Source organism: Marmota monax, unplaced genomic scaffold, assembly GCF_021218885.2.
Source record: "Marmota monax isolate L192 unplaced genomic scaffold, Marmota_monax_Labrador192_F-V1.1 WCK01_AAM20220418_F8-fsc00356, whole genome shotgun sequence".
NCBI classification, from domain to species: Eukaryota; Metazoa; Chordata; class Mammalia; order Rodentia; family Sciuridae; genus Marmota; species Marmota monax.
The window spans coordinates 774,760-798,768 of record NW_026694682.1 but is presented as its reverse complement, the minus strand read 5'-3'; the positions used below and the strand labels follow the sequence as shown (position 1 = coordinate 798,768).

The window sequence follows — 24,009 nt, the reverse complement described above, 5'->3', positions numbered from 1 at the left end:
TAAGGAGAATAACCAAACAGGCTGGCTTCTAGGTCTCAGGCTGGGAATGAGGTTTTAGGAAGGCACCTGCAGTGCAGCCCATTTTAATCTAATGTTTTTTGGGCCTGCCACTCTTACTGAGAGCTGACAGAATCCTAAGTTAGCCAGTAGGCACAGAGGCCCCAAGAACAGATCTATGACAGGGAAAAGAGGGAAAACTGGCAATTTCTGTGTCAGAGAGGATATATGCTCCAGCAGAGTATGGCAGGGAGGGGATTCTGCAAAAACCCTGTGCATTCTCCCAGTGCTACCACTGAGAGCTGCAGGCCTTGTTTCTCCCCATTACCACCATATCCACCATTACCCACTTTCTTTTCCAACCCTTCCAGATACTGAGACCACAGAGACAAGCAGGTCCACCCTGGATTTTATTTGGTAGGTAGTTACAGTAGTGTTATTGAGCTGGCTCATGTACATGCAGTCAGCTGGGCCCAGGGTGGCTCTTTGCAAAGCTGAGGTGCAAGTTAAGGAAGCCAGGCAGGTCAGGGGTCCTTTCCACCTTCTCAAGCCTCTGCCTGAGTTCTCTTCAATTCTAGTCTCCCTGGCATGATTAGGGACATTATCAGAGAAACATCTAATAGGGGGCACATCTGGGCACTTATTCACTTTGCTGTAGATGCATTTATCCAACCACCCCAAAATTCAACTCTTGACCCAATATGAGACCTTTTAAACCAGGATTTCTTGCAGGAAAGCTGACTTGGAAACATGGGGAGGTAGGAGGAAGGAGCAATAAGAGGGACCCTGGGAAGCAGACTGGGTGCCTACAGTAAAGAACCCTTGAGCTAGGTACCTCGGGTCAGGAAGAAACCTGCACTGCAGGTCCTGCCCTTCTCCAGGAACCAAAAGCAAGGAATAGAGGCAAATTGCAACCCCTTGTTACCCTGCCCACCTTCTGGCAGTCTCTAGATAATGATCTAAGGAAATAAGCTTACATTTATAATTAGAGGATAATTTGGAAAATTTACACTATTTACAAGGGTCACCCTACAAGGAGCAGGGAAGGTGAGACTGCTGGGAACAGAATGAAAACGGTTTGGGGAAGTACTAACTCCTTTTTACCGTTACTTTTGCCATTCTCACCCTTCAGCTTATGGCAAGGGGAGTAGAGGAATCAGATTCTCTCAAGAAGCATAGGTGGCACAGAGACCAGTTACCCTACTGCTTGCAAAGGTCCCAGCAGCAGTTAAGGTGAGACTGCTGCCTTGGCATAATCAGGCTGGGGAGCTAAGAGGAGCAGCATGGTCCCTGCCTGCTGTCCTCACTCAGAGGGATTGGGGTACACTGAGCCTTGGGACTGCTCAGCCACATGAATGCCTGGAATGGTGGACAGCTTGAGCAGCAAGGCAAGGTCAAGTCCAGTCTCTACCGTAGTTCAGAAATAAACTGAGACCAGGTGATGTTGTCAGAGCTCAATGGGTCCTCCTCCAGGCCAGGGAAGCTGATATCCAACAGGATCTTGCTGAGGCTGTCATTCATCGTGTCCAGAACCAGACCTTCAGTCAGAGAACGATTGGCTGAAAGACTGGGAACCTGAAGCTCTGGAGAGCCTGGCTTGGGAACTTCCAGATCAGAGGGGGAAGAGCTGCTAAAGGGGTCAGAGGCAAGATCAAAGGGTTCTGAATTGAGGAGCTCTCGGGGTGAGTCAAAGAGGGGAATGCTTTTCAGCGGCGTGGTGCTCAGATCCATCAGCCCCAGGGAGTCAGGCAGGGAGCCAAAGGCGCCCTGGGGGGTTCGTACTGGGCTGAAATCAAGACCCTCTGCTTTGGCTGGGGGTGTGAGCCTCCAGGATTCAGGGGTTTTGGGGAGGATAGATTTGCTCGGTGTGGAGGAGATGGGCAGAGTCTCCTTAATGGGGGTCTTGAAAGGTCCTCCCTCCTCCTGGAGGCAGCTCAGGTGGGAGACAGGCTCTGCCAGGAGGGGGGCCTCAGTAACTCGTCGGGATGTGCTGGGGCCCTCTGAGAAGACCAGCTCGGGCTCATCCAGACAGGGAGGCTGCAGATGCTGTTTCCTTCGAGACCGGCTCATCTCCCTCTTCTCCCTTCGTTTAATCACGAGCATTTCTGAGACACATCGGGCTGGGGACTTAAGCCCACTGTAGGACTTCTTGGGTCTTGGGGTAGGAGAGCAGGATGAATCCTCCCAGGAGTGAGACAGCTCCTCTTTGAATGATGGGCATGGGGAGGGCCACTCTTCCAAGGGAGGGCTCTCCACTTTGATGGGTCTTGCTAACTGTGGCATGTCCTCCCCATGCTGAGTTTCCTCTTCCTTGATGGACTGAACTGGAAGCAAAGGCAACAGCCCTTCTCCAAGCAGGGGTTTCTCCTCCTTCACTGGTCCCGCAGGAGGAAGAGGGGCTATGCCCTCATCAGCTAGTAGCAGCTGAAAGGGAAGCAGAGGCAAGGTAAAAGGGGTCACACATTCAACCAGCTGCTACACCAAACAGGAGGGAACCATCACCAAACAAAGTGACATAGTGGTGCCGATCATCTTGTCATACTATTTTAAATTTTCTTTCCTTTTTTTCCCCTTTGCGTTGCTGGGGATGGAACCCAGGGCCTCATGCATGCTAGGTTAAGTACTCTACCACTGAAATATGCCATCAGCTCTCTTGTCTTTTTAAAATCTTAAAAGCTTTTAAATATGTTTCACTTTTTTGTGTGTGTGTGTGGTGCTGGGGATTGAACCCAGGGCCTTGTGCATGCGAAGGAAGCATTCTACTAACTGAGCTATATCCCCAGTCCTTAAAAGCTTCTTTTATTTATTTTTAAATTCTAATTTTTATTTATATCAGCAGAATACATTACAATTCTTATTCATACAGATAGAGCACAATTTTTCATATTTCTGGTTTTTATACAATTAAAAGCTTCATCTAAATATGAGAATATAATATATATGATGAAGGTGGTAATTCCATTCTGGGGATAAAAGATGAATGAATTGGAATTGGGGGTATAGCTTAGTGGTAGAGCACATAGAGCACATGCTCAGTAACAGAGGCCCTGAGTTCAATTCTTTTTTTTTTTTTTTAAGAGAGAGAGAGAGAGAGGCAGAGAGATTTTTTTTTTTTTTAATATTTATTTTTTAGTTTTCGGCGGACACAACATCTTTTTTTGTATGTGGTGCTGAGGATCGAACCCGGGCCGCACGCATGCCAGGTGAGCGCGCTACTGCTTGAGCCACATCCCCAGCCCTGAGTTCAATTCTTAACACCAAACAGGAGGGAAAAAAAGGTAAGAATATTTAATGTGGTACTGGCATAATTAGAATCCACCTCAGAGAAAATAAAATTGAATATCTATTTTACACTGGGTACAAAGATTTCTTCGTGGTGTTGGAGATCAAACCCATTTATACAAAGATTTAAACATAAAAATTAAAATTTGAAAAACATACAAATCTTAAAAGAGAATCTAGAAGACTACATGCACAATCTGAGGGTAGGGTGACCTGCTTAACCAAGACTGGAAGCCCAGAAGCTGCAAGAGAAGAAAGACATATTTGATTACATACAATTTTACTGTGGCCAGAGAGACCATACACAGTTAGGAACCAAGCAGGAGAAGCAGAAAAATATCTTCAGCATAAACACAGAAGTCAATATTTTACTAACAGAGCTCTCACAAATTAATAACAAGACCTACAGAAAAATGTCCATTTCATAAATAAGCAATTCACTGAAGACAACTTCAAGTGACCAAATATAATGAGAAGGTGCTCAATCTTATGAAACAACAAGGAAACATAGCATTACACTGGCAAATATTGGTAACCCTTTTTTTGGTGGTGGTGGTGCTGGTGGATCAAACCTAGGGCCTTGCTCCTGCTAGGCAAACACTCTACCACTGAGCTCCATTCCCAGCCCTGAGATTGGCAAATATTAAAAAGACTAATAATACCAATTGCCAGTGATAATATAGTTCTTTTTTTTTTTTTGAATTTTTAATATTTATTTTTTAGTTTTCGGCGGACACAACATCTTTGTTTGTATGTGGTGCTGAGGATCGAACCCGGGCTGCACGCATGCCAGGCGAGCGCGCTACCGCTTGAGCCACATCCCCAGCCCCAGATAATATAGTTCTTATATTGCTGTTTGAAATATGAATCATCACAGGTTTTTGGAATACAATCTAGAAATATTTAGTAAAATTTAGAATACCTTCTCACTTAGCAATTTCATATCTGGGACTTTATCTCATAGACATAAAAGCACTAGTAAGAAAGATTGCTGCGAAGATATTTATCACATTATTGTTCATAGGGTAAAAACCCAGAAACAAGGGATGGGGTTGTGGCTCAGTGGCAGAGCACTTGCCTTATACATGTGAGGCAATGGGTTCCATCCTTAGCACCACATAAAAATAAACAAACAAAATAAAGATATTGTATCCTTGTATAACTAAAAAACATTTGGAAAAAAACAACAGCCCAGAAACAAAATATTTCCATAAAAAATATAAGAGTTCAATAATCTGTGAATGTTATGCGGACATAAAAAGCAATAAATTAGAACTATACCAAGTACCTGGGAAGAACTTCTGTGACGTCTTTTTTGTATTTAGTACTGGTGAATGAACCCATGACCTTGTAGACAGAGTTGGCAAGTGCTCTATCACTGAGCTACACTCCCAGTTCTCCATCCTCTTTTATCCTATTATATTTGAGACAAATCTTGCTAAGTTGCCCAGAATAGCCTTGACCTTGTGATCCTCTTGCCTCAGTCTCCTCTGAATACTTAATATTATAAACATGGGCCACTGTCTTTTTCTAACCCAATAAGACCTCATGGAAGCCAGGCACAGTGGCACCTGTATCCCAGTTACTTGGGAGGCTGAGGCAGGAGGATCACAAGTTCAAATTTAGCCTTGGCAATTTAGTAGAACTTTGTCTCAAAATAAGAAATAGAAAGGGCTGGGAATGTAGCTCAGTGATAGAGTTCCTGGATTTAATATTCTGGGGATATAGCTCAGTGGTAGAGTGCTTGCCTGGCATGTGTGAGGCCCTGGGTTCTATCCCCAGTACTGCCAATGGCATAGTATGCCATACTATGAGCATGAGTAAAATATGGAAGACCTTGTACTAAACTGTCAATATGTGGGTCTTTTTCGATTAATTTATGTTTTTTTTTTTTTGTGGTATTGGGATTGAACTCATGTCCCATGGATACTTTGCTGCTGAGCTACATCTCCAGCTCTTTTTATTTTGAGATAGGGTCTCACTAAGTTGCTGAGGTTGGCTTAGAACTTGTGATCCTTTGACCTCATCCTCCTGAGTTGCTGTGATTATAGGCATGTACCACCATGCCTGGCAGCTCTTTGGCTTTCCCAGATCCACTTCTTCTAGGATTTGCCTCCCTTCTGGATTTTTCCCTAACTGCTCCAGCCCACCTGTCATAATCACCTTTTTTTTTTTAAAAAAAAAGAGAGAGGGAGAGAGAGAATTTTTAATATTTATTTTTTAGTTTTCGGCGGACACAACATCTTTGTTTGTATGTGGTGCTGAGGATCGAACCCGGGGTGCACGCATGACAGGCTAGCGTGCTACCGCTTGAGCCGCATCCCCAGCCCCTCATAATCACCTTTGTCTTCGTTGTTTTAAACTCATCAGGTAATAATCGGCTTTTGATACTACTTATGTCATAATCCAAATTTCTTTTTAGCTCTTATTCAGTTTTCCTGTGTTTATGCCTTGACTACTCAACTAGATTTAGAATCTCAAGGATCACCCAGGAGTGACTGGAGTCTCTCTTCACAGAAAAGCAGAGGGCACTCACCTTGGGGGCAATGCGAACTCGCTTGCTATGACGGGCAAGTTCGGAGCTCATGAGTGAAGCTGCTAGGGGCAGTGGCACCTTCACTGAGGGCTGCAGCACCAGTGATTGGTTCACTGGGAACTGGATGGGCACCAGGTATGAGCTGACCCGAGGAAGCAGAGGCTTCATCTTCCGCCCTAGGAGGAAACAGGAGTGATCAGGAAGAGGAGGGCGAGGGGTTCTCCCCTTCTCAGTACCAGGAGTTTTGCTGTCCTTCTTTGGGTTCAGATCCCTGTGAGCTGGAAACAGAATCTGGAGTCTGATTCCCTAAAGACCATACATGCCCCCAGAATAAGGCTTGGGCCCGAGGCCCACTTTCCTGTACTCACGTGCACCCAGTGGGAGTTCCGTTTTGATGGTCATATTCCGGCGGAGCTCAGGATTGGGTCGTTTCTGCTGCTGCATGTGGCAGATGGGGAAAGAAAGAAACCTAGGTTAATAAGTAAAAGGGGGATGGCAGAACCCCACAGGCTGTGCTGGTACACTTGAGCTAACCAACAGCCCAGAAAGTAAAAGCCAATCTGAGGGAGGGATGCAGGTAAGCATAATATCTCAAGCCTTGTTTAGGGGACAGGTGGATGGCATAAGGTCATGTGATGGCAGGACAGTCCTACCACCTCACCCATGGGTCTTCACCACCCCCAGAGGATGCTAAAGCATATAGTTATCTTAGTAGTAAAGAAGTAAGGCAGAGGGAACAAACTGTCACCTGCAAGGCCTATGCCAGGCGGTTGCAATGGCATGTTCTCCTGCTGTGCCCTGCTCTGCGTTGCTCAGTGCATCTTTGTGATGCTCATGGGAGGGTAAAAAGGAGTGGCAATAGCAGTCTCATGTTCCTCACTCCCAGATCCTTTGGGTGCTATGTGTGCTGGGCTGGCAGTCACACAGCCATAGAATCCCATCCCCATGTCTTTGCCCACTAAAGCCATGCTGAGCAGTGAAAGGAAAACAAGGCCAAGCCCCGAGCCAGAGGAAAAGAATCTTACTGATTCCAAGTGCTCGGGCGATTGTGGAGACCCTGGGTCCAGTGGCTGGTGGCGGCCAAGCATTGTGGGAGAGAAATGAGATGAAGTTACCACCAACGTGGTCAATCTGACCAGACTGGGAAAAAAACCTACTCCTGATGGATGCCGAGGGACACCCTGAACAACTGTCCCTCCCAGAATGGTTACAGCTACCCACAGCCTTATGGGCACTCAGGTCCCCAAACAACAGCATCTTTCTGAAAAGATGTTCTGATGGCTCAGCTTCTAGTCTCTAGCCTAAAGAAGGGTGTTTTTAGAGCAACCTTCCCAGACTTTCTCTGTAAGAATCACCTGAGATGCTTGTGAAAAATACAAATTTCTGGGTCCATTCCAGATCCATTGAACCAGGAACTCCAATAGGCTCCTGATTTTTGAACAATATGGCCTGGAGAGCTGTATTGTAACAAGTGTCCCAGGAAATTCTTATTCACAGGGGAATTAGGGAAGCACTGCTCTAGGAAGTCCTCTATGTTGGATCAGAACAGTCTTCTCATGCCCCAGTCCACAAAAGTACATTATTTGCTTATTTGTCAACTCTACTTATTTCAGCAAGTTGCTAATTGGCTGGCTGGCTCCTAACTCTCCCAACCAAATGAGAGCATCATGAGGAGAGTCTGTCCCTCTTGAGATGTCCGCTATGACCTCCAATACTGATCCTATTTAGAAGAAAGAAGGATACTCACCTTAAACACCTGGTCCAACGTCAAGTAGCGATTGGCACTGGGGTGAATGGTCCAAAAGGAGACCTTGCCATTGGCAGATGTCTCCCGAACAAACATGTCATGGAGGGAAAGGTTGTGGCGAATGGAATTCTGAAATGAGAGGAAGGAGACCCGTTATCAGTTAATTTAGCTTCAAAAACATCACCTTTGAAGCCAGTAGGAGTCTATCCCACGTGCTCAGCACAGGCTTTGTCCAGGCTTCCTGTAACATTGCCTGTTAGCAACTCTCTTCCTGACACTGCACACTTAACAATCTCAGCTGTTTGTCCTTCTGTTCCATGGGGATAAAGCCTGGTGCCACACCTTAGGATGGTAATAAAGAAAAGACCTGGCTTGCCCCCAGGCTCATCGCCTTGGGCCGGAAGCTTCCCCCTCTCTTCCAGCTCTCTATCATGGCATAGGATCTGGGTGAAAAGGAGAACCCTTTGCAGAACTTCACATCTGCAAATTCTGCCTGCCACTACATCTGTGTGGGGAGAGGAAGACAATCTGAGCCAGGCAGCCAATGTGTTTTTCAGAGATCCTACTGCAGTAGGAGAAATGAGCAGATTGTCTTTTGCACAGTCAATAAAGATCTAAAGGTACTGGGAGTATGAAAGAAAAAACTTTTCAGGCTGGTCATGTTGGCACATGCCTATAATCCCAGTGACCTGAGAGGCTAAGGCAGGAGGACTTCAAATTCAAGGCCAGCCTCATCAACTTAGTGAGATCCTCTGCAACTTAGTGAGACCCTGTGTCAACATAAAAAATAAAAAGGGATAGGGATGTGGCTCAGTGATTAAGCACCTCTGAGTTCAATCCTTGGTACCAAAACCAACAAAAATTTTTTAGATATTGGGAAACTGGTTTTGGGATTCAGGGATATATCACTCTGGGAATCAAATATGATCTAAGATTTGATGTCCATAGCCAGGGCTTCTATGTGGCACTGGGTAGGCAAAGTTGCACAGTTAGGACAGTCTACACTGGGGCCAAATGCAGAATCAGCAAAGAGGCAGCCACCTGCTGGTTCCAGTAGAAGTCTGATAACCCTTTCAGGCAAATCCATTTTGTTGTTGTTTTTATGTGGTACTAGGAATTGAACTCGGGGCCTAGTGCATGCTAGGCAAGAGCTCTACCTCTGAATTATATCCCCAACCCAACAAATCCCATTTCTACCCAAAAGGTAAAAAAAAGTTTTCAGTGAAATATAAAAAAGGAGTTGGGCACAGTGACACACACTTGTAATTTCACTGACTTGGGAGGCTGAGGCAGGAAGATTGCAAGTTCAAAGGCAGCCTCAGTAATTTAGAAAGATCCTGTCTCAAAATAAAAAATAAAAAGGGCTGGGGGTATAACTTAGTGGTAAAGCACCCTTGGGTTCAATGCCTACAAATAAATAAATAAATAAATAAATAAATAAATAAAGTTCAGTGGAAGAGCACTTGCCTAGCATATGTGAGGCCCTAGGTTCAATCCTCAGCACTGAAAAAAACAAAAACAAACAAACAAAAAAAACACACCCTGGAAAGCTAGGAAGGCAGAGACTGTGAAATAGCAATTAATAGGGAAACAGATAAGGAGAAAGAAAGAAACTAGGAATTTTTATTTATTATATATCTGTGTATGTGTGTATATACACACACACATATATAAATATATCTATATTTTTAGTTGTAGATAGACATAATACCTTTATTTTATTTTTATGTGGTGCTGAGGATGGAACCCAGTGCCTCACATGTGCCAGGTAAGCACTCTTAACACTGAGCCACAACCCCAACCCCAACCCCAAAACTAGGAATTTAAGTTAATTAAGAGTGTGAAGTTGGGGCTGGGGATGTGGCTCAAGCGGTAGCGCGCTCGCCTTGCGTGCGTGCGGCCCGGGTTCGATCCTCAGCCCCACATACAAACAAAGATGTTGTGTCCACCAAGAACTAAAAAATAAATATTAAAAAATTCTCTCTCTCTCTCCAGCTCTCTCTTAAAAAAAAAAAAAAAGAGTGTGAAGTTAAGAGTTCTACTGCGGGGAAAATGAAACAAAACAGGGACAGACCATCTTTATCTTAGAATTAAATACCTCTCTAAAAACTTGACTTGTAACTTTGAACCTGTGAACTGTAAATGGTATGTGACATTACCGGAGATCAACCTTATGAATCTCAGTGTTCTGATTCTTTTTTATTGAGATATTTTCATAAGGGGCTGGGGATATAGCTCAGTTGGTAAAGTGCTTGCTTTGCATGCATAAGGCCCTGGGTTCAACCCCTACCACCACCACCACACACACACACAAATCTTTTCATAAAATGACTTCACTACTCCAGCTGCAGGTACTGTTCAGTGTGGCACAAAGGTAGGCTTGGGTACTACACTGAAGTCTCTCTGTAAACCTCATGTGGTAACCAAGGAAGTCGTTATAGGGATCTTGTTGATATCTTTTATTTTGAGGCAGGGTCTCACTAAGTTGTTGAGGTTGGCTTTGAACTTGTAATCCTCTGGCATCACCTCCTGAGTTACTGGGTTTAAAGGCATGCATCTCTGTGCCTGTCATTGATGATTTTGCTTAGATTCAGTGGGATCAGTTACAATCCAAAGACACATCTGTTTATAGTTCTAGCATCCTTTGCACTTAATGTCTGACCCAGAGGGCTAGATACAAAGTGCAGTACAACAGCAGAAACCATCTGTCAGGCTTGGGCCACAGTGACTTTGACTTTAGTAGTTATGGGATATGTTACCTTCCAGCCTGGCTTGGCAATATGCTTAAAATAGGGGAAGTGGTCCTCAATCCAAGTATAGATGTCCTTCAAGGTCATGCGCTTCCTCTCAGTGCTGTTGATGGCAAACTGTATCATGGCCATGTAAGAGTAAGGTGGTCGCTGAGACATAGAGTCCTGCCAGCATGTTGATGTTCCTGAGGGCTCTTCCATCTGAGGAATGTGAGAAGTCAAAAGGAAAGAGAAGAGGGAATGACAAAGAGAGTTCACAAGAACTTCTCCAACCAGAGCCCCTTGAGAACATCCTCTAGAGGAACCTTTTCCCATAGAGATATCCTAGAATCACACTCATTTGAGACTGCTGTTCCACAGTGGCATAAATTTTAGGATTAGGATCTTCAATGACCTAGCCTAGACTGTAGTGAGTGAGAAACTACTTCTCTGATGTCATTCATTTTGTTGAAGATATTGTTCAATATTAAGAGGAAGTTCATTCTCTCCTAGTTGAAAATTTTCAGAGCTGAGTTATAGACTATGAGATTTTATTGTACTAATCCACGACCATTTTTTAGACTTGTAGGTCAACTCTGATATGCTGTGAATAACCCATCTTGTTCCAATGTTTGTGAAAAACATTCTCATGAACATGGGACAGATAAATGTCTTCAAAGCATACATCTGGCTAAATCTTGGACAAAGATTTGATCATTTGCTTTTTAAAAATTAAGATAGGACTGGGGATTTAGCTCAGGTGGTAGAGTGCTTGCCTCCCATGCACAAAGCCATGAGTTCAATCACCAGCAACAACAACAAAAAATTAAGATAGAACTTTATAAAGTACAATTGAATATTTAAGTATATGATTCAATTAATATTTACTAATGAGGGCTGGGGTGGTGGCTCAGCAGTAGAGCACTTGCCTAGCACGTGTAAGGTGCTGGGTTTCATCCTCAGCACCACATAAAAATACTTTCTAATGTATACATTCATGCAATTGGGGGGTGGGGCAGTACTGGTGATTGAACTCAGGGGCACTCAACCACTGAGCCACATCTCCAGCTCTATTTTGTATTTCATTTAGAGACAGGGTCTCACTGAGTTGCTTAGCACCTTGCTTTTGCTGAGGCTGGCTTTGAACTCACGATCCTCCTGCCTCAGCCTCCTGAGATGCTGGGATTATAGGCGTGCACTACCATGGCCAGCTTTCATGTAAATTTTCACTTTTAATGAATGAATGAATGATTAAAGGGTATATACTAAAGAATCTAAATGTGTGATATTGGTGACTATGAACAAAATAAAAACAGACTACATAATTGATAAATAAATTTTCATTGCTGGAAAAGTATTTAAAATTCACCCCTAGTTCACTTTATTTTCTTTTAATATTACAGAACATCTTCCAACAAATAAGATGCCATACTCAAGCCAGGCATGGTGGTAAACACTGTAATCTCAGTGACTCAGGAGGCTGAGGCAGGAGGATAGCAAGTTGAGGCCACCTCAGCGCATTAGTAGAGCCCTAAACAATTTAGTGAGATCTGTCTGAAAAAAAAAAGGGGGTGGGTGGGTGGGGATGTAGCTCAGTGGTAAAACACCCCTGGGTGCAATCCCCAGTACCAAAAAAAAAAAAAAAAAAAAAAAAGAAAAAAGCCATAGTCAATTTATATAGCTGTGTTACTTACTTAGAGTTCAAATAGCTTCCCAAAGTAAGACTATTACTCATTTCTTGAATATCTAGAAGGGTAGAATACTAAACCCAGTGCTCAGAGTCTGCCCTCAAGGAAGTTTCACAGATGGGGAGAAAAAGATCTCAGGTAGAAAGTAGCTCAAAAGTTATACAGAAGAGCACTGAGTGCTTTTACTAGAACTTGGAAATTCTGTTCCAGCAAGCCACTTGATCCATTTTTCCTCTTAGAAATTCCCTGCATTGGCTCTGATTTTCCCAGTGAATGACAGAATGGTTTACCTTAACCTGACTCTGCTCCGGGTGACAATTCTCTTTTTCCTCCATCTCTTGCTTGATGCTACAGGAGCCCAGTCCATCAGAACTCATCTTTTCAAGCCACTGGATGTTGGTTAAGCTGTTGTCCAGGGTGCAGCCTGTTGTGTCACCACCAGCTAGAGGGGAAACAATCCAAGACCCCACTTAGCTGCCTGATCCAATAGGATCAGCTGCTTATCCCAATAGGCCCATCAGTATTGGTGGTTAGGGAATCACTCTTTTACCCTTAGGGACAAGAGAACACATGGTAAATCTCCCATAGCTCTAGTTACTCTAACCCAAAATGGGTTTCAGGAGAAATTCAAGAGCATAGTTCAAATTGCATTTCAGTATGAGCCACACTAAACCTTAATCATCAATTGTGGCAACCTTATAAATGAGTTACTTAATATCTACACAAAAAAAGTCACTTTTCTTTCTCATGCTTTAGTTTGCTCCTTTACAATGAAGAAAGATTTAATTCCTTACAGGTTCAATGGAAAGAATAAACCAAAATAATAAATCATTTTCCAAAATTGAGAAGGCAATAAAAATGCTAAGTTATGATTATAACTCTCGACAGTACCAGAGAATCTGTATCAAGGTTTAAGGATGAAAAAGTCAAGACTTTCCCTGGGTTCAGCCTATCTGTTGAGGGCATCAACATGGCTGACTCGCCACTAGAGAGGAAAGGCCAGGCTCCTCATCCCTTTGCCTTGCAGACCACATACCACAGTTCTCCAGTCTCTGCCCCAGAGTGGGTCCAGGTGGTCTAAGAACATTTGCATCCCTAGTGGCAGGCCTTGGTCCCAATATTTCTGTAATAATTTCTGTCCTCTTGGAATCATTGCTGGTCTGGGGTTGAGGCTGACGTCCTGAAGGGTGAGTTGAGGCTCCCCCACAGCTGATAAGGATGAATTTGTTGGGCCCACTGCTGCCACTCTCCTTTCCTTTGGCAGTCAATGCTGTGATGATGCTTTGGATATCAGCATTGTTGGGGATGGCCACCACCTGTGTGTTGGGCATGGTAGGGTGGTTAATAATCTTGATCCCAGTTGGAAACTTGCAAGAGTTGGACTCGGCCACCTCTTTGGAGGCCTGTACTTGACTAGGCTCCTCTTGGGCAGGGGGTCTCTTAGGTTCCTCCTCTGGTGTGTCATGTGGGGCATCTTGAACAGGAAGAGGCAGCCTCCGTCTTTTGAGAATCAGTGGCCGCCGGGGGCTGGTTTTCATTATTAATCTGTGCTTTCACTCTCCATTGAGAATCACAAGAATGGACCCTACAAGGTACAAGGAACAGTAGGACATAAAGAGATTGTTAAGCTGAGAAGGGGTTCTCTCACAGAAAGGTGTTCCTCTGCACATATGGTCAAGAACATAAGCCTAAAGGCCCAGGTGAATGCTCCCTAGTCCTTTATAAAAACCTCAGACAATAAGGAGATAAACCCTACTGGCCAAAGAAAGCTACAACTGTAGCAAGTAATTCAAGGTGGTGGTGGGAGACAGATTGGACTGGAGATAGTCAAATGTCTCCTGGAAGCTTAAGAATGACTACAAGAATGAGTGAGACAGCTGCAAAAATGTTGAAAACTATTATTGCCAACTATAATACAGATAGATTACTTATAGTGACTATAGGGATGGAAATGGAAAATGCTGAAATAGGAAAACATGATAATTAGAAGCCCGCACAAAACTCTGATCCAATAACCTATTCTTAGATAAAGCCTTTGTACAAATATGTGTGTGTATATATTAGATAAAGCCCTTGTATAAATGTGTGTGTATATATTTGTGTACATAGACACACAAATACATATTTGCTTCCTTATTGTTCTAGAAATATAACCCAGAAATGCTCTACCACTGGGCTATGGCTCCAACCCTTTTCATTTTTCTTTTCAACAGAGTCTCACTAAATTGCCTTGGTTGGCCTCAAACTATGGTTCTCCTATCTCAGCCTCTGAGTAGCTGAGATTATATTTTTATGTCAATATCCTTTATATTTTTATGTCAATTTACTTTGTAAATGATAACAATCAATGCCTACAGAATCAGGAGATAAAGGCAGATTGTAGTAATGCCACATCACTGGAGAAATCATCTCCCAGTTCACAAAACTTCTCTATTCAAAAAGCCCATGATAAAGTAATACAGATTTTGCACTGCACAACTCTATTGGGTACAATTTACATCATAGGAGTCTTGAATTTTTTTTTTTTTTTTTTTTTTGGTAGTGCTAGGGATGGAGCCCAGGGTCTTTATGAATGCTAAGCAAATACTCTCACAGATCCCTACTCTATCACTGATCCCCAACCCCAGCCCTCTTGCATTATTTTTTTTTTTTAAGTTTTGGTACTGGGGATTGAACACACGGTCACTTTACCATTGAACTATATCCACAGACCTTTTCATGTTCAGATAGGATCTTGCTAAATTGCTTAGAGCTTTGATAAATTGCTGATTGGCCTTGAACTTGTGATCCGCCTGCCTCAGTTTCCTAAGTCGCTGATATTATAGGTGTGTGCCACCGTGCTCATCTCTTGTATTAATTTTTAAAAACTGTATTTTTTCACAATTTGCAAAAGAGCTATATAGTGACATTGTAGTATTTCCATATACCCACCCCCACCCAGTAATGGGGTTTGAATCCAGAGGCTCTTTACTACTGAACTATCCCCCCATACCTTTTTATTTTGAAACAGGCTTTAATTTTTCCAGGTTGAACTTGGAATCCTTCTGCCTCAACCTGCTGGGATTATAGGTATGTGCTCATACCATGCCCAGCTGTTTTTGCATATATTACCTTTGTTTTGTTTTATTTTGGGGGGTGGTGCTGAGGATTGAACCCAGGGCCTTGTGCATGCAAGGCAAGCACTCTACCAACTGAGCTATATCCTGAGCTCCACCATATTTTAACTTTGTAAGAATGCTACTTTACTATTTAATTTATCTTCCAGAACCAAGACTATAACTATCTCTGGACTTCTAGATTGTGCTATAATTAATATGCTAAGGTGGTTCTGAAATGCTAAGAAATCTTATCTTTAAAAAGGGGGGGGGTTATTTTGATTTTTATAGATATGCGAACTATTCTACCATTAAGTACAATCCTAGCATTATATTTTGAGGTCCTTTGAGAGACAGAGGAATTCGATGACCCTTTTGAGGACACCTTCTATGCCCATAAGAATGAGTGCACTTTTTTGACATTTACCATCTGCTTAGAGTTCTCAGGCCTTCCCCACCCTGTCATCTTCCTTCCCTCTATATTTCAGTTTTCTCTACCTTCAAAACTCAATTTTAATTCTGCCTCATATCCCTCCAGGCCCACTCACCTCAATAGGTAAGCACTGTTCCCTTTTTTCCACAGAGTGAGTCTTTTCTCTTCAACTCCTTTAACCTGCCTCTTCCTAATAATGCCAACACTTTATAGCGTCACTCCTTTGCTCCAATCCCCATTCTGAACAGGGAAACCTTGATACACTCTCAAGAATCATGCAAAAGCAGAGGGTGGAGGCAGTGTTGCCTAATGGTGAGAACACCCGGGCGCAGGGGAGCGTGTATGTGGGATGGTCTTTTACTCAATGCATAACCAGCTCAGTTTTCATCCCAGCCCCAGTCCCCTACTCAGAGAGTAGGCCACTTCTGGAGCCATGGGCAGGGTGCAGAAGTCAAACTTGCAGGGAAGCCCAAGGGGTGCATGGAGAAAGAAGCGAGATGGCCAAGGCCAGAAGACTGGATGCAGAAAAAAAATAAAAATAAAAATAAATAAATAAATAAATATATATATATATTTTGCACCCTCGCCCAGATCCCCTTCCCGAGTGGCCCCAAACCTCCGCTCGCGTCCCGCGTCCTGCAGCTGGACGCCATGAATTCACGCAGGACCTTCGGAAGCGGCGCCCGAGCCCTTCTCCCCGCTCCGCCAGGGCAGGGCCCGGGATCCATGCCTGCGCCCCGCTCACCTCCAGATCCCAGGGCCGCCGCCTGTGGCTTCTCCAACCTGGGGCCGGGGCAGGGCCCGGAAACGGACTCGCGCCAGGCAGGCCGGGTCCCGGCGGTGCGGGAGGGGTGGGAACCCCGGGGGAGCCCGGGAGGGGAGGGGGTCCCGGGCCGGGGCCGGGGGTGGGGTCCGGCACCGGAGCTTTCAGTTTGTTCCGCTGTTTGAAATTGGCGCCGGCGGAGCGTTGCGATCACGTGACGGAGCGTCGCCAATCGGCGCCGACGTGTCTCCGCGTTCCGGTTCGAACGCTCTGCGCAGAGAGGAGCGGCGGCCGCGGCCCCGCCGGGCGGGTAAGGCGGCTGGCGGCTCGTGGGGCAGCGGCGGCCGGGGCCTGGCAGCCGGGGGTCCCCGCGGCCGGGGAGGGCGAGCCGAGGGCAGTGTGAAGACGCGGGGGCACGGCGGGACCGCGGTCTGGCGCCCTCCGTCTGCTCGGCCCCCCGCACGCGCGTTCGCCTTTTCCCGCCAGGCGACGCTGCCCTAGCTCCCCTCCGGCTTTGCTCACCGTCTTTAAAGGTCTGAGTCTGTTTGCGTCCCGCGGAGATCGCACTCGGCCTACATCCAGTTAGAGGGTCGGGTTCCCCCGACCGCGGGCGGCCTGCCGTCCTGTTCCAGGGCGGGTTTCCAACCCACGCGCGCGCACTCCCCAGGAGCCCTGGCTCAGCGCGGCGTCTTGGCGTCTTCTCCGCGGGTCTCTCTTCCCCCTCTGAAGCCAAACCTTTAGAAGGACTAGTGCATATTCAAATTTTGTCGAGCCGCTGCTGTGTGCCAGGCACTTCTAGAGCCTGAAAATACAACCACAGACGAGGTCCTTTCCTTCCCCCGAGCATCCTCACAGAGCAGACATTGTCCAAGAACCAAATAAACACATACTTAATTATAGCTGTAAAGTGACAAAGTAGGTCAGAGATACTTTGATTTTTTTTATTTTCCGTATCGGGGATTGAACCCAGGGACACTTTACCACTGAGCGACATCACCAGCCCTTTTATTTATTTATTTATTTTTAAAATTTGAGACGGTCTCACTAAGTTGCTGCGGCTGGCCCCGAACTTGTGGTTTTGGCCTCAGTCCCCCGAGTGGATGGGATGATAGGCCGGACCCCCACCGCCTTTATTATTTTTTTTTTGTAGCGGGTGGGGCCGGGAGATGGGGGACCAGGCCTCCTAATTTGTCCAGGTTGGTCTTGAACTCCTGGCCTCAGGTGATTCTCCTGCCTATTACTTATGATGAGATCTTACCTTAGGACAGGGAAGGCTTTTCTGATGAACTGAGGCTTCCTGTAAAAGTGGGTGCCTTCTACAAAGAAGGGAGGGAAAGTCTAAGTAGTTGGAATTATGTGTGCGCTAGCTGCCAGTCTGTAGGAGGCATGCTGAGCACAGAGATTGAAGTGAAGCTGAGAGGTTTGAGCTAAGACACTTGAATGGGTGTGGTGCCAGTCAGAGGAGGCAGAGCCTTAGCCAGTTTCTTGAACATGTCAGAGTTCTACCTTGGAGTCTTTGCATTTACTCTTCTCTTAACCTGGAATTTTTGCTCCTGTCTTTCCATTACCTGTTTTTTTCTCCTTTCTTTACTCAGGTCAGGTAGGCCTTCCCTGACAAACCTGTCTATAAAAGCATAAAGCCATTGAAACCCCTTATTGTGTTTGGTTTTTCTTCACTTCCCAACTAGAATGTAAGTCCTTTAGAGTGGAGATGTTATGCCTTTTTCTTTTTTTATATCTCCCTCCACTGCTTTGTCATTTAAGTCACAGTGTATAATTTTTTATTGTTGATCAAATGAATGAATAGTATAGTACTGTATAGTAGAACCATTCTGCCCTATTGTGTGGCTTTCCAGTGTGCTCAGCGGCAACTCCCATTTCATTCTCTACCTACTGTATTCACACTTGTCTGTCCCACCATTCCACAGGAAAGGCTCTTAGTAAAGTTCACGGGTTACTAGATCCAATGGACACATTATCTGCGGACCTTGCCTCTGTGTGTCAGCCTCCCCTCTCCACTGACAGCCTGGATTTAGGCCCCCATCATTTCTCACTTAGATGACACAGTAACCTCCTAACAGGTCTTCACACTTCCAAGGTAATTGTTCTCCTTTTATACTGTGGCCAGGATAATCTGTATAAAGTACACAAATAAATTTAAAAAAATTAGGATGTTTATGAAACAATTTGAAAATTTGAACACTTCCTGGTTATTTTACAATATTAAGGAATCTGTATTTGATTTATTTAGTTATGTAAATGGGAATGATATAATGATTCACAATATATGTTCTTCAACATAGTGTAGGGGTGGGGTTAATGGGTCAGAGCATGGTCAGGTCAGGGTTGGTCATGGATTGATGGTGGTTGGAGCTGTGTGATGAGTACATGGGGCCCATTATATTAGTCTACTTTTATTTATATTTGAAATTATCTGGGATGAAAAAATAAGAAAAGCCAAATATGATCATATTCCTTCGCTTGAAAATACTCAACTACTCAGGCTCAAGTCCAAATCCTATGGTTTCACCTGGTTTTTCTAACTGACACTGACAACATGTCCAGCCTCATTTCTTACCCTTTCTTTTCATACTCTGTACCCACCCACACCGAGTTTATAATTCCCAAATTACCAAGATGGGCTTTGTATATGCTGTTCCTCAGGCTGGAAAACGCTCCCTGCCTTTTGCTTCTCCAAGCCATTCCATTCATAGGTCAGGAATAACCTTGTCCAGAAAGCCTCTCATGAAGCAAATGGTAACATTATATTGAAATATATTGTACTGTTTGTGTTGAAAATGTCTGTTCTCTGCTGGACTTTCAGTTCCTTTTCTTTTTTGCAGTGCTAGGGATAGAATCCAATCTCCATGCATGCTTGGCAAGCAGTCTACCACTAAGCTACTGTCCAACTCTGAGGTCTTTGAAGATAGGAACCTCTGTATTGCTCCAAGAGTTTGGCATTTAATAAGTGATTGTTGAATAAATATTCTTTTTTTATATTCCCAGCATCCAGTATGGCAGTTAACATGAGCTCAATAAATATTTATTGAATAAGCCTTGTTGGATATGAAAATTGTGTTTTTGCTTGGTGGTATATGTATTAGTATTAGAAGCTGTGGTTGTTGGGTGCAGTGGTGCCTGCCTATAATCCCAGTGACTTGAGGGACTGAGGCAGGAGGATCACAAGTTCAAAGCCAGTCTTAGCAACTTAGTGAGTCCCAAAGTAATTTAGCAAGAATCTGAATCAAAATTAAAAAAAAAAAAATGGCTATGCTTGGGCTGGGAATGTAGCTCAGTGATAGAGTGCTCGCCTTGAACGCATGAGGCCCTGGGTTTGATCCTCAGCACCACGTGAAAATAAATAAATAAAAATAAAGATAATGTGTCCATCTACAACTTTAAAAAAAATAAAAGAAAAAAAGGCTGTGTTCCTCACAATCTTTTGAAGTCAAGGTGGTAATTTCTGGTAGAATTGACTGGCAGGGTATCAGGAAGAGCTGGGGAATCATCTGAATTGTTTTCTCGCAGCTTTTGTTTCTTCTCTGCAGGCATGGGTTTGAATTGGAACCTACTCCACAACCCAAAGGCAGCCAGCACCATGTGGTTACTAACTGCCCTTCATTCACCTATTGATGCCTCCCAAAAGAAGACTCGGCCAATCTTCCCGCAAAGCTCAGCTGTTATTCCACCAGCAGCCACTGGAGGGCCCCAAACATCACTATGGAGCTCCACAGAGGCCCATCACCCACACTAGACAGGTGCCCAGCAAGCCTATAGACCACAGCACTATCACTTCTTGGGTAGGGGATCCTTACTTTGATTTTTACTGTTAGGCTTTTTAGAATGTCAACTCTTAATTGTTGGGCATGGTAGCACACAGCTGTAATCCCAGGCTGAGGAAGGAGGTTTGCAAGTTGGAGGCCAGTCTCAGCAACTTAGCAAGGCCCTAAGCAACTTAGTGAGATCCTGTCTCAAAATAAAAAGATCTGTTAACTCTTCTTGAACCAGGGCTTCCAAAGAATAAGGTCCATGAAAGCAATGTATGCTTTCCTGTGGTCAGCCATCTTCCCTGGTATATCTTCTTTTCTTAGGTCAGAGCCAGGTATGGAATTGGAGTCTTTACTACCACATTCCTCTGCAAAAGTTTGGTGTTAAAGTTTCATTTCCTAGTAAGTAGGTGAGAAACCAGACCACTGGCAGACAAATAAAAAATGAGACTGTTCCCTGAACTTCATGTCAAAGATAGAGTATTTAGCTAAGTACTCTGTCCACTGTTTAATGGATTGAAGCTTGACAAAAAGAAAAAATCACCCAAAATGGCACATACCATATTTGCCTTAGTGAGGCTGGGGATGTAATTCTGTGGTAGAGGGTTTGCTTAGCATTCACAAGGCCCTGGATTCAATCCCCAGCACAAAAAAGGAGGTGGGGTAGTGGGTGGAGATCCAGGAAGAAAATATAGCTACTATATAACAGAAATAGTATAGTAAAAAGGCCAAGAGCATATGCTGTGCTTAACAGTGCTTAATAAATATAATTTGATCAGGACAGCTTGGAAGAAGCATATTACTTCATTATTATAGAAGCAACTTACAGTTTAAAATTCTATGGATGAGAATGAACACTTACGGAGTACTCATTGTGTGCCAGGTCCTATGTTAGTCACTTTCTGTATATGATCTTGTGCCCTATTCTTGCAGTCTGACATTTATTTACTTAAGGCCTTCTGTGTGTCAGGCACTTTGCAAGATGTTGGGAAGTCAGTGGTGAAAAAGATTACTGGTTGTTGCCTTATGACTTTTGTTTTGTTTTGTTTTTTCTTTTTTAATTTTTTAGGTGTAGTTGGACACAACACAATGCCTTTATTTTTATGTGGTGCTGAGGATGGAACCCGGGTCCCACCCCTGCTAGGCGAGCGCTCTACCGCTGAACCACAATCCCGGCCCTGTTTTGTTTTCTTTTTGTTTTTGAACTAGGCATTAAACCCATGCCTTGAGCATGCTAAGTACGTGCTCTATCCCAATCCTGCCCTCACGAAGTTTAAAGACAGTTAAACATTTGTAGCTATATGATGTGATAAAGTGAAAGAAGCATTGTCCTCTCTCTTATATAGGAGGAAACTGAAACCAGAGAGATTGAATAACTTGCCTAAAACTCATATTCTATTATTATTGTTGTTGTTGTTACCATTATTAGTATTATTACATATTTTTGTGGTGCTGGGGATTGAACCCAGGGCCTCATGCATGCTAGGTATAGCACACTACCACTGAGCCACACCCTTGACCCCTTTATCTATTATTATTGTCTTACTAGACAACTATTTTTGTTCTGTGTCCATTACTATAGTGGGACCGCATTTAGGGTTCTGCTCTTTGGATGTCATTTTCTTGCCTAGTTGGTTCACTTTTTTTTTTTTTTTTTTGATCCTTAGGTAACACCTCAGTTTGACACAACAGTAGAAAGCTGTTTCCCAGCCCACCGGAAACATCGTCACCAAGACGAAGCAAGACATTCAAGCCGAAAATCTACCTGCAAGTTTCCATGTCTAACCTTTGAGAGTCCACAGCTGTCTTCCAGTTCAGAGACACTGGGGATCCCCTTAGTAAAGGGATGCCCCAATCAATCAGGAAAGGACATTTCCAGAAAACCCTTAATTCCAGTGCTCAGTCCCCAAAGCTGTGGGGAACTGTCAGCAAATGCATTTCAGAACTTTCCTTATGTGTTTATTCCGCCTGATATCCAGACCCCAGAGTCATCATCTGTGAAGGAGAACTCCTTTTCCCCAGATCAGAGGGAAAACAGCCTTGTAAGCTGTGTCCTTCAAACTAGTACTCCTACCAGCCCAGAACCTGGACCTATTCTGGTTAAAGACACCCCTGAAGAGAAGTATGGGATAAAGGTCACATGGAGGAGACGAAGGCACCTGTTGACTTACCTCAAGGAGAGAGGGAAGCTGAACAGTAGCCAGTTCCTTGTAAAAAGCTGACTGGATTTCTCAGACATCATGTTCTCTCATCATAGTCTCAGAAATTGCTAAATTTCATGAAGTTGATAAAGTCATTTTTTCTGGTTTATAACAGACTTTATTGAAAGAATAAAATAGAATAGTGCCAACAGAAAAAATATTTTAACTAGAGCCCTAGAGTAGCAAGGGAATTCAATCCCAGATTAAAAATATTTCATAAACAGTTGAATTTAGTGTCATGAACTGTTCACTTCATATTTTTCTTTTATTGTTTAAAATTTGTAAATATCTTGCATTAACTGTTTAAAATGTATGTAAATAAAGGGCTACAGAAGGTTCTTAGAGAACTTTGCTTCTGTTAGTATTGTGGTAATATTGCCTATCCACAAAAGGTTTTATTTCTATTCTTTAATCCTTTAATCTCATTTAAATTAATTAATTCCACTTTTTTTACCCCCCCAGTGCTGGGATTTTTTTTCTTCATGCTAGGTCAGCACTGTACAACTCCAGCCCAGTCCACATTTTTTGAGTACTAACTCTGAGGCTCAGTGGCAGCTTCCTCTTTGACTTAATGGATGGAAAAAAGTCAAAGGAAACTCAGACTTTTTATGGTTGACTGCCACCTCTCCAACTTTGGCTCATCTGAAAAGGCAAGATGAAATGGAGCAAGCCTTGTTTTCGTGAATACAATGGGATGAAGGGGTCACAGACTATAGTCACTTAGGTTTGCTTGTGTTTTATATTTTTGTTTCCAACTGAAAGAAATTGTAAAATTAAATAGGGTGGAAAAATGGTTTCTTAAGCTAAGGATTTAAACTGAGGTAAATAAATATGGAAAGTTTTCAAAGAATACTGCTTATGGTAATTAATGCAGAAGGACTGCCCAAAGAAATGTCTCAGCCATCATTTTACTCATACAAATGTGATCTCATTCAACCCCATCATTTAGCCTTTACATAAGCCTACTCTGTCAGGTTTTGCTTATTTTATAGATGGGAATTTAAAGCACAGAAAATGAACCACAAGAGTTGGGGATGTGCTTCAGTTGTAGAGCACTTGCCTGCCAAGCTGAGATCCTGGGATCCATCCCCCATTTGGGTGGCGGGGGAGAGGACAACAAAGAAATGAACCATGTTCAGTGTCACCCAGTGAGTGGAAGCTGACCCAGTGAGTGCAATGCTGTGTTCTCCAAAGTTCTCCTTAACAAATTAACTTCTGGATTCAAAACGAATGTGCAAACTTTGATCTCAGAATGCTAGTAGTCTATGTGTAAGTAACTTCTGGTAGGAAGTTCTGTGGGGGCTATAATGCTAATGCTATGTTGGTAACGAGAAGGGAATGATGGTTGGGTACGTGATTTATTAGAAACAAGAGTGTAAGTTTACCAAGTTTAGATAGTGGCTCTCTTGGATAACGATGTTTGAAATGTTTGAAGAAGATCCACAGGCAGTAGAGAGGTAGATGGATTCTCTGGTGTGTTTTCAGAGCAGGTTTGGGGATGATCAAGAAGTTTGGGCTGTACTAGTTGGAGGCTGAAAGAGTGTTGTGCAGTGAAGGCACAGGCGTGGTTCCAGGAAGGCCTCTGGTATCAAGGAAAGGACCAGACTATGGAGAAGCTGGCTGTAGAGGTTTTGTAAATGGAGACCTACAGACTCCTGGGAGCACTCTGGGTGGCCTTGGTTCACCGCTGGGGTGCGGGAAGCCAATACTTGTGGCGGTATTGGGGGATGGGCTCCTCCCACTGAGCCGCTTCTCAGCAAGCGGGAGCAAA

General features: G+C 43.9%; 2 protein-coding genes across 12 annotated transcripts; one reads left to right on the top strand and one right to left on the bottom strand.

The window, feature by feature from the left end:
* Positions 1 to 400: 400 nt before the first annotated feature.
* Foxm1 (forkhead box M1) lies at positions 401 to 16,904 on the bottom strand. 4 transcript variants are annotated; one of them, XM_046423365.2, is made up of 9 exons: positions 16,793 to 16,904; positions 13,016 to 13,564; positions 12,270 to 12,421; positions 10,322 to 10,513; positions 7,563 to 7,691; positions 6,841 to 6,885; positions 6,184 to 6,253; positions 5,816 to 5,991; positions 401 to 2,421 (listed from the first exon to the last, which is right to left on the bottom strand). In XM_046423365.2, the coding sequence occupies exons 2-9, from the start codon at positions 13,515 to 13,517 to the stop codon at positions 1,405 to 1,407; spliced, it is 2,283 nt and encodes a 760-aa protein (XP_046279321.1). In that variant the 5' UTR covers positions 13,518 to 13,564; positions 16,793 to 16,904; the 3' UTR covers positions 401 to 1,404. The 4 variants fall into 4 exon arrangements, with proteins under 4 accessions (XP_046279321.1, XP_046279320.1, XP_046279322.1 ...); XM_046423364.2 differs by lacking the exon at positions 16,793 to 16,904 and adding an exon at positions 16,253 to 16,378; XM_058572358.1 differs by lacking the exons at positions 401 to 2,421; positions 16,793 to 16,904 and adding exons at positions 3,140 to 3,521; positions 16,253 to 16,377.
* On the top strand, positions 16,511 to 22,585 carry Rhno1 (RAD9-HUS1-RAD1 interacting nuclear orphan 1). Of its 8 annotated transcripts, none has more exons than XM_046423369.2 (4): positions 16,527 to 16,580; positions 18,199 to 18,368; positions 19,819 to 20,070; positions 21,705 to 22,585. In XM_046423369.2, exons 3-4 carry the CDS (start codon positions 19,903 to 19,905, stop codon positions 22,257 to 22,259), a joined length of 723 nt encoding a protein of 240 aa, XP_046279325.1. In that variant the 5' UTR covers positions 16,527 to 16,580; positions 18,199 to 18,368; positions 19,819 to 19,902; the 3' UTR covers positions 22,260 to 22,585. The 8 variants fall into 8 exon arrangements, with proteins under 8 accessions (XP_046279323.1, XP_046279329.1, XP_046279325.1 ...); XM_046423371.2 differs by lacking the exon at positions 16,527 to 16,580 and adding an exon at positions 16,669 to 16,803; XM_046423367.2 differs by lacking the exon at positions 18,199 to 18,368 and having other exon boundaries at positions 16,511 to 16,580.
* The last annotated feature ends 1,424 nt before the right edge of the window (positions 22,586 to 24,009 follow it).